Source organism: Crocodylus porosus, unplaced genomic scaffold (genome assembly GCF_001723895.1).
Source record: "Crocodylus porosus isolate Cpor-Errol unplaced genomic scaffold, CroPor_comp1, whole genome shotgun sequence".
Taxonomy (NCBI): domain Eukaryota; kingdom Metazoa; phylum Chordata; order Crocodylia; family Crocodylidae; genus Crocodylus; species Crocodylus porosus.
Window position 1 is genome coordinate 10419752 of NW_017728907.1, and position 9496 is coordinate 10429247.

Genomic DNA, 9496 nt, shown 5'->3' on the forward strand with positions numbered 1-9496 from the left:
GCACATGGTCACCTATACCCTTGTAATCCTGTGTCCTGTCAGGCAGGGTGATCCCTTTGGCCTGGTGACGCAAAGTAATCATTTTGCGTCACCAGCTCAAGTAAACTGACGCAAAGTAATCATTAGGGAGATTAGCTTTTCCCTGGGTGTTGGATGTCAACTGCCCCATTTGATTTAGCAGGGGTCTGATGTTGCCCTTATTTCTCTTTTGACCTCCCACATATCTGAAAAAGGACTTTTTACGGTCCTCAATTCCCATAGCCAGTTTAAGCTCAGTTTCGGCTCACCTCACCTCAAATCCACAAGCATTATACTTGCCTACTCACTGCCAAACTGGTTCCCATCTTCCCCCACCCTGTACATCCCTCTGAGAGCTACAACAGTTGCCGGACAGCTCCACCTCATCTTACACCAACTCCCACCCACTTCAAGGTCTTTGAAGCTGGGACCATCTTTTTGCTCTGTGTTTGTACAGCACCTGGCATGCCGAGATCCCACTTCAGCACACTGGCTCCCAGACAATCCAAACAAATAGCAGCCTTGGAATAAAATTCTGTTTTCGTTCAGGGAGCTGTCTGTCTCCTAGTGTTTGCGTGGTTATGGGGGTGTAGTGTATATTTTGCCAGGCATTTTGGTGCTTTTACAGCCAGGCATCTCCTCTCTTGCCAAGAGGAAGCATCTCTTCAGCTCTCTCAGCAGCGTGGAGCTGGAGCCACAAACCCACCTTGTGTTCCTGGACATTACACTTCAGGCAGTAGCTCGGCCTTCTGCAAGTCCTTGATTTGTTCTGTTACATTTTCCTGGCATGCAAAGGTGCAAAGGGAGGCTGAAGTAATAAGGAGGCTAGAATGCATCCTACCTGCTCTCTCTTCCTTCTCCTCCTCCTCCTCCTCTATGCCTGGAATTTGGTCAGCAAAGAGCCACAACATAGCAAAGGCCTCCTGCTTGTGTCAGGGATGCCTTTCTTTCCTAGTGGGGGCAACCTAGCTTCTTTTTTCTTTTACCCCCTAGAGCACTTGCAGCTTCTGTCTCTTAATTCTGAGTTGGGAGGGCAGGGAGGGGTTGGGGGGAAGAGGAAGGCTAGTTCTTCTACATGCCCTGTTCATGGAAGGGCCAGAGCACCAGCAGAATGAAACAGGCTCTACATTAGGGGAGGCTAAAATGGTGAGAAGCTCCTCCTTGACTCTTGTGTGAAACACAGTCTTGTTTGGCCCCTGGAGGGGAGATCTGTAATAGACTTCCCAGATCTGGTTTGGAGTCCCCTGCTGGGGAAGCGCTTTCCCACCTGGGTCACCTCAGCCAGGAAAGGAACAGCCTACTGAATCTGGGACTGTGCCCACCCCATGGCATCAAGCCTACAGCTGCAGAAGCGCAAAGGGGCCCTGACACCATGCCAGCAGCTTTTTCAAATGTGAGTAAACCCCTGTGCTATATGCATTCCCAGAATGACTCCAAATACATCTTCCCGTGATCCCATCAGCAATGTGCTGACATTTCCCATAGGACTTTACAGGGCTTCAAGCGAGTTATTGGTGCTGAAACCAAAACAAGCTGTCCTAGGTCATGTCACACTGCACTGTTGTGGGTCTTTGCTCCTGGCTCCATGGCACATGGCACATGGCAGAGCTCACCACATCCAAGCATTGTTGGCACAAATATAATGCTGCCAAGTCCTTTTGTACTATCTCAATAGATGCAAGGCCTGAAGCTCCAACCCCTTCTTTAACTACAAGTCCTGCTCCAGAAGACCCCAATGCATCGAACTATCACTTTCTATCCTTTGTTCCCCCAAAGTTCCCAATTCACAGTGCTAACATCCCCTTAGCAGACTGCCATACAGGGGGCAACCCAAAAAGCTGGAACTCAGAGCCTGTGCACTCCACACAATCGTAGTAGCCCTTGGGAGAAGGAAAAATTCAGCACAGAGAGAACTGGCTGAAGTGCAGGTACAGAAGGAGCCAAGTAGCCTGCATGTGTCTATCTTGCAGCATAAGAAGATGCACTAAGTCACTGTGACAACAATGCATGTCAATCCATGGATAAGAGAGAATGGAAACCTGCCATGTATTCTTCACCCAAAGTCCTAATCCCTTTCCTACTAATGCAATTATCTTTATGGCAACAAAGCAGTATTGTCACAGATCATTATTTTCGGGAAGGTGGGTAGCAGCTGGATTTGCCCAGGCTGCTGTAAGATCAGAGACTGTTGAATTCAAGTCTCCAGTACATAAAGGAGAAAGAGAAAAATAGGATAGGGAGAAGTATAATTGCCAAGATCTCTCTATAAATGATTTTCTAGCTGGCAACAGGTGCTGGATTGACAGCCCTGAAGCCTGCAGTCCTATATTTATCTACTAAGCAGTTCCAGCATTGGCAATTGTCTCTTGCTGAGAATGCTGACACAGGGGCCAAACACGGCCAATTGTTACGTTCAGCCTTTCGCTCTCTGGGGGACTGGATGCCTTCAGCATGCTGTTAATGGGGCACCAAGCCTTTCTTCAGCAAGGCCCCCCATCCTGCATGCACCCCAACAAGTATCAATATCTTTCCCTATCTGACAAATGCTTGGTAGCCTGTATACAAGGCAAATGTGGCAAGCCTCAGATTCAGCTTAAGATACAAACTCACTGTACTCGGTGCTAGATTGTAGACCTCTTCATAGCACGATCAATCTAACATGGTGGGTCTGGATAGTGTTCAGCATTTCAGAGCAACTGATGAAAGAAGGGGGTTTCTAGCACATACTTCTGAAGCCAGAATTGCCTTCCTCACTACAAATGAGAGAGCTTTCAGCTTAAGGATTGGTAGACATACACACGCACACGATAGAAAGGGCAGGATTCAAAAATCAGATGATAACATGAAATCATGCATCTCATGATTCTTGGCTATGACTCACGATTTCTACAAATGTATAGTTTCCAATACTTCAGACGTCAGTCCTCAATTTGGAGGGTCCTTCCTTGATTTTTGTTAAATGACAGCAGGATGTTTAAGGTAATCAGTGAGGTTAACAAGAAACACTGACCTTCTCTGAGAGCTACCAGAGATGAAGGGAAGGAAGGGGACAATAGAAAGCCGCATGACTATTAAAATATCCATTTCTTTACCTAGAAATCTTGAAGCAAGCGAGAAATATGAATCTGCTTCTCCTGTGGCATAGCACAGCTTAGGAATCTTTTCATCTCAGGCTTCAGCGGATGTAAGAGGTCTGGCTTTTGATTTCTCTCTAGGAATGGATGCTACAGTATACTGAACACCCCCCACCACCCACCCCACACACACTTGGGAAGGCTTTTTTCTCTGCTAGAGCTGATGTTTCAACTTCCCAATCAGCCTGATCAAGGCAATTCAGACATACTGGGAATTACAGGGCCAGGAGACATGCCCAATGAAAACAGATCAAAGTGTGAAGCATATTACTGTCCCAAGAAGACAGAGCAGGATTTTCCAACTATTGGGTTTATCTCCAGAAAATGAATTAGCATAATCCCCGGGGAATACTTAACTGGAGTTTGACTTCCCTGTGCCAGAGCATATGGTTGCAAGCAGCTTCAGTAGCTGCAAAACAGCTCATCTGTCTTCAGCTCTGCTATGACAGCACCACATTTTGACAGTGCAGTTTGCCTGGGAGCCGATGTGCAGTTTACATTGATCTGGAGTGTCAAGAGTGTTTACCCTCTCCCAGTGCTTGCTGTTGGGGAGGAGCAGCAAGTCACCCCCAATGACCCCATCAATTCATAGGTAGCAATGGAAGTGAGGGAACAATAGTAAAGGCCTCATAGCCAGCCCTTCACCTCCCAGCTCTACCTATACAACCCAGACATGACCTGCTGCTGCTCTGATCAGAGTGCTCCTCACCCCACAGTTCTGTCTAACAGTGGCAGAAGGTGGTTGAATATGTAGTGAAGCCAATATAGGCACACACAAACACCCCAGTTCTACACTGTTGCTCTGAGACCATCCTCTCTCAACCCCACAACAGGCTGAAGCTGCCACCTGACGGCACTTGGTGCTGTCAGCACATTTCTGGGCTCTCACTGAAGGAAGACACTCTCCCAGGAAGCTACAGGGCCACCATCCCCATTTCCCTTGTTCCCCCCCTATCTATCCCTTGCTGATCCCCCAACAATGCTGCTAGATAGAAAGGGAGGTGTACTGAGGGGAGAGGCTTGCTTCAATAGCGAAAGGCAATGGGATTTAATGGTAAGGATTAAGCCCTTTTGGCCTACTGGTACCAAGAGTCCCGGCTGCCAGCATATTTCCATCCTGCTGAAGACCCCTCTAGTCCTGGGGCTTTCAACAGACAAGATCAGTAAAGTTACACGAGACAGAGGGAGGACTGTTCTGGCTGTGCCAAAGCAACTAGTTAACTATGGCAGAGCTTGCTATTCCCTGCCTTAGTGGCCAATCTCCCCACCTCGCTATCAGGCAGAGCTCCCTAATCAGATACTGAGAGCACAGGATACAAAAGCTGGCAGCGGCTGGTTACTCGATGGACTGTAATGCAAGCAGGTAGCTGCTATTAATGCAGTCAGAGCATACCAAGAACTAAATGCAGACCCAAATTTGCCTTAACCTCCTATACAGAGCTCCATACACATTTGCTATGAATCCTACAACGGCGCGCAGAGAGGCAGGAACACAGGGGTCGAACTGCAGCTTGTTTCAAACTTTCCCCAGGACACTTCTCAAAAGAACCTGCAAGTTAACCCTGGCATCCCAGCCAGACTCCTACTCAAGTAACTCCAAGCCACCTTATTAAGGGTCCCCTTGAGTTCAATTCTGCAATTATGTCCTTCATCTCCCACTTTCCCACCCTGGGACAGGCCAGTAAGTGCTGAAAACCTGGTGCATCTCACCTCTGGGATGAAGGAGCCTTCTGTTGTTTAAGTACTTCAAGATAAAAGGAACCAGAGGAGTGCAAGTATTTAATTAATCTCTACCAGCCTAATAAAAGGATGGAGTAATTGCCTATGCCAGCTGCGTTTTGCATACGGCACCAGGATTTTCTGGAGCAACATACTAGCTTAGGAATCAAAGAGACAAGCACTTTTGGCAAGCACAAGTCACAGTGTACAAAGTACTCAGAAAAAACTAGCAGTCTCTGCACTGAAGTGACCAGGCACCACTGAGGAGAAAGAGTCAGGCCAGTGATAGGGACAATGGTGAGCAGACAGGGCAATCTAGTGGGGATCCCACTTACCAGTGACATTAGGAGAAAGCCAGGCATTCAGACCTAGAGCAGAGACAGGAGCAAATGTGGGAGACCAGGTTGTTAGGAAGGTAGGTGCCAATCAGCACCCAGTCCCAGAGCAAGGGGAGGGAGGCTGCATTCAGACAGGGATCTGCAGTACAGTCATGAAGTGGCTTTTAAATGGGCTTGAGGGCCAATTCCATTTAGAGATGTCTCCTTGTGCAACCAACTGTCCATGCAAACAAACACATGCATTCCCATCTAATCCCTGCTACCCATGCACTGCAAGGCCGCGCGCTGCCTCTGAAGGGAGCACCCCTAATGTTGACTGTAGAAGTCTCAGTGGTCCACAGGCCTCCCTCATCCTTGTCCCTGCTTCTAGTCAGCTTTCACTGAACTGGAAGTGAGGTGTCGCAGGTACCTGGCAGCCAGCAACGGAGGTTTCCATAAGCAGCCTCACGTGGGAACATCGGTTTTTAGCATGACAGTTCTGTCCCTGATGCCGGGCGAGGGGCTGGTCAATATATTACACTTTTCCCTTCCCAGCTTAATGATGAGGGATGTCCCATTATTGCCACCTGCTCGAGGCAAGAGGCACAGGCTCTGGAAAGGAACTGGCAAACTTTTCCTACTCTGGGAAGGGGTCCCCAGTGCCAAAACTGTGAGAAGTCTTGACTTAAGCCTGCCAAAAGCCTGAAAGAAAATACCCAACTCAGAGAGGGGTCTCTTCCCCCCACAATTTCCCTGACAAGAATGTTTTTGTTCTAGCAGAGACAAAACCAAATCTCTCTGGCTAGGTCAGGCATCCAAGTCTTCCCACACTCTGCCACAAGCCACACACAGCCCAACAATCCTCTCAAATAACAAGCTTGTGCCTTTGGGAAAAGAAGACAGTGACAGCCAGGCGGGGAATGCAGGGCAAGGTGGGGAGGGGGACAGGCAAGGGTGAAGGCTAGGATCCCAGTGCTCTCAGGATCAATAGTAACAGGGGTCCCAGCCAGAAAGGCACCTGCTGCCCCTAACTCATCCAGCTGTACCCCCCATCCACAACCAGAGTTGTACCTTACCCAGGGAGGGAACTACAAATGGCATCAGCTCTCCTTCTGGGCCACCTCATTCCAGTAGCAACAAATACTTGTAAGGCTCTGCCCCTTCCAAGGCATGGTCTCTAACAGCTCCCAGCTTTGCCCAGGAAAGTGAGAACTGCAACAGTGTGGACTCTCCCAGGGTCAGATTAAGGCAAATTAGGACTCCAGACACATCACAACACATGACCCCTGAGAGCACAGGATTACTGCACCTGGGGCTAAACTCAGGCACCTTCAAGTGTTGCAGGAGCTCATAAGATCAATACTGATTACAGTGATTTTTTTATGTGCTAAAAGGGACTTAATCACTCTTCAAAAAATATGAGAGACTGTACTTTGTAACAGAAAAGGGCAAGTAATGGGGGACTATCAAGGCAATTGTTTTTTAATATTTAAAAATAGAAAATGGAAAGAAAGAAAGAAAGAGGATTTAAAAACCAAGGAAGAGGGGAAAAGAAAAGGAACAGAACAAGGCAGATATTAAAAATAATGAAGTATTTAAAAAATAAATAAGTAAATAAAAGAGGGGCTAGCAAGGCAGAGAAATCCAACTGGATCCAACTCACTGCTGTTCACCAGGCAGCTTCTGAAGCCACAGAATCTACCACCATATAACAAAGACAAAAGCGCACTTACACTTTGTCATCAACTACTGCATTCATGTGTTTTTGAAAAGGGACTGCCACCAAAAATTTTCAAAAACTTGCCCAAGTGACTTTGGAATCTAATCCCCACTTTGAAAATAGAACATGAAGCCTCTGTAAACCTCAGCCTAGGTCTTATGGTGCTGTGCAAACACAAGGTAAGGTACAAGGACCTAAGGCAGATAGTATGTAGCAATTAACTAGCATTACTACTCAATTATTAGCAATTAGGAAGAGGAAATGGACACGCATCACTGATACATATCACTAAGCCGCAGAAGATCCACATGGATTTTGAAAGAGCAGGACAGCAGATGGGTTTAGGGTATGTCTCACTTGCCAAGATAGTCTAAATCCCCCCTACACAATGGAGGGCTTCATATTTGAATAATCTTTTAGGAAGGACTCGGGGCCCGATCCAAAACTCAGTAGGAGCTCTGTACATGGAGACCTCACAGGACCTGGCCTTTTATTATCAGTGAGAACATATGCTGTGCACGCAGACACAATTTAGAAAGCCAAGAGCATGAAGCAATGCCTGCAAAATGCAAAAGGAATAAAAAGTTGTGGTGACACCACTGCTTTTTAGCCACTGTATGTCCTCATTAGGAGAGCGGGCTCCAGTTTAGATTCCCTGCCTAAACAAGCCATAGCTGAGATTTAACGGATCCAAAATACAGTAATGAAGTTTGTTAGACATATGGGCAGGTTTGCGTTAAGAACTGCTACAGACCTGCTCAGCGTGGAAAGGAGAAGCATTAGTGAAGATGTTAGGCATTATGACGTGCTGCACTGTTGCCAGCTCTCAAGCTAAGCTGGTCTGGAAGTACTTGGCTGAATTATCTGGTGGGTGGTGAAGGGGGCTTGGATGCTTTAGGAGGCACTCTGAATCACGATGGAACAAATGCCCTTAGCATAGCATGCTTGGGGAACTGTCCTGATCTTAGTCATGTTGCTTGGATGAGACACAGTGCAGACGTGGGTCACATGTGAAGGGTTACTTTACCCTTTTCCCTCCTGACATTCTGGAAGAATTACAGACTGCCAATTACTATCTGCTTTCTCTAAAAGTCACCTTGCTATTCCCAACAGATGGTGTATGCTTTATTTCATGTAGCAGCCCCAAGGTGGAAAGAGTAAGCCTCCTACATGCATACATTTTATCTGGTACTTTGGGAGATTAAAAAGCACTATGTAACCATATGGTATGTAAACCCTCTTTATTCACTCTCCCATAACATGACAAAGAGGACAGCAGAATTTGGAAGTAAGGGCCAGCAAAGGAAGTACTGAAACAGTCAGCCTCTGGAATTCAGTGCTGCAAAGGGCCAAAATGAGGCAAGAATCATAGCTGAAACGATAACCTTCCAGCTCTACACAAAACAATCGATGTGTTTTCAGAAACAGGCTGGTCCCGTATGCTACAGCTTGGGTCTTGCATGCAACAACATGAGAGAGAGCAGGGAGAAGTTTGTGCTTCTCTGAAGAAATCAGATCAAGCCGCTGGTCACTGCAAAACTAAATGAATGAACGGGTCCACAGTGAAGTACCAAAGCTGCTTTTCAGCGGCCACTGCCCAATTCAGCTGCTGCTTTGCATGTATTTCAATAGAGGGTTGAGCCAACAGACAAACAAGAGAGAAGGGACTATGAATGCATTTCAGTGGCTGGATACAAGGACTAAGGGCAATAAAAGAAATGAAAATAAGTCACAACAGCATCAGCTACACGGGCAACTAGAAGATGACAGAAGAAAAGAACATTTAAACCACATCTTAAGAGAAAGCTACCTGAGGGCATCAGCTAGAGCAAGTGAACCGGCTTTCAACAGAAAAGCAGAAACTGGGATGCAGGAGGCATTTCAAGAGCAGACCAGATCCTATTTTATCCTAAACACTCCTGACGGTCCCAAAACACAGTCACTCATTTCTGGCAAGCTTTCACAGCCAGGGCACTTCTCAGCCAGCGACAAAACCCAAATCCCGACAGGAGCTACCAGGGCTGGGAAAGCACTGGCTAGCACATGCCACTCACCCCAGCCTCCCCCCAGCACCAGCCAGCAACCAGGCGCATCCAAAGGTTCCACTGATTGCCTAAAGTTAGCCTGTGCCCGGGACACGGCACCCAACACGCGGGGCTGCTGGGGTGGGTTTCCCCCCTGGGCCTGGCACTTCCCAAGGAGCTGGAGGGGCAGGGAAGCCCCAGGGCACCCTCCTGCCCGGGAAGGGGCTGCCCTGGACCGTGAGGCAGCCCAGCTTGCCCAGGAGGAGGAACCAGGAGCGCTTCCCCAAGTCCTCCCTGCAGCTCCCGGGCACCGGGCCGGGGCAACCTCTCTGCGGGGCCGTGCCCATGCCAGGGCACCCGCACCCAAGAGGGCCAGGCTCCTCGGGGACACGGGCCCGCCGCCCACCTTGGCCTCGAAGGCGATGCCGTGCTGGAAGGCGTCCTCGTTGTGCAGCGGGATGCGCAGGTCGTGCCTGTCGTCCACCAGGTTGTACTTGGACTTGCCGGGCATGGTGCCGCCGCGCGCCCGGATCGCCCATGCAGCCGCCCGCTCCCGGCGCTGCG

The 9496-nt window shown here is 48.4% G+C and overlaps 1 protein-coding gene across 2 annotated transcripts in view; it reads right to left on the minus strand.

The window, feature by feature from the left end:
* The window catches only part of NOS1AP (nitric oxide synthase 1 adaptor protein), a 140105-nt gene extending 130615 nt beyond the window's left edge, over positions 1-9490 (minus strand). For both annotated transcript variants that reach the window (XM_019530726.1, XM_019530725.1), the window contains exon 1: positions 9339-9490. In XM_019530726.1, coding sequence (XP_019386271.1) covers positions 9339-9443 — 105 coding nt within the window. In that variant the 5' untranslated portion in view covers positions 9444-9490. The remainder of the gene's footprint in view (positions 1-9338) is intronic.
* Positions 9491-9496: the final 6 nt, after the last annotated feature.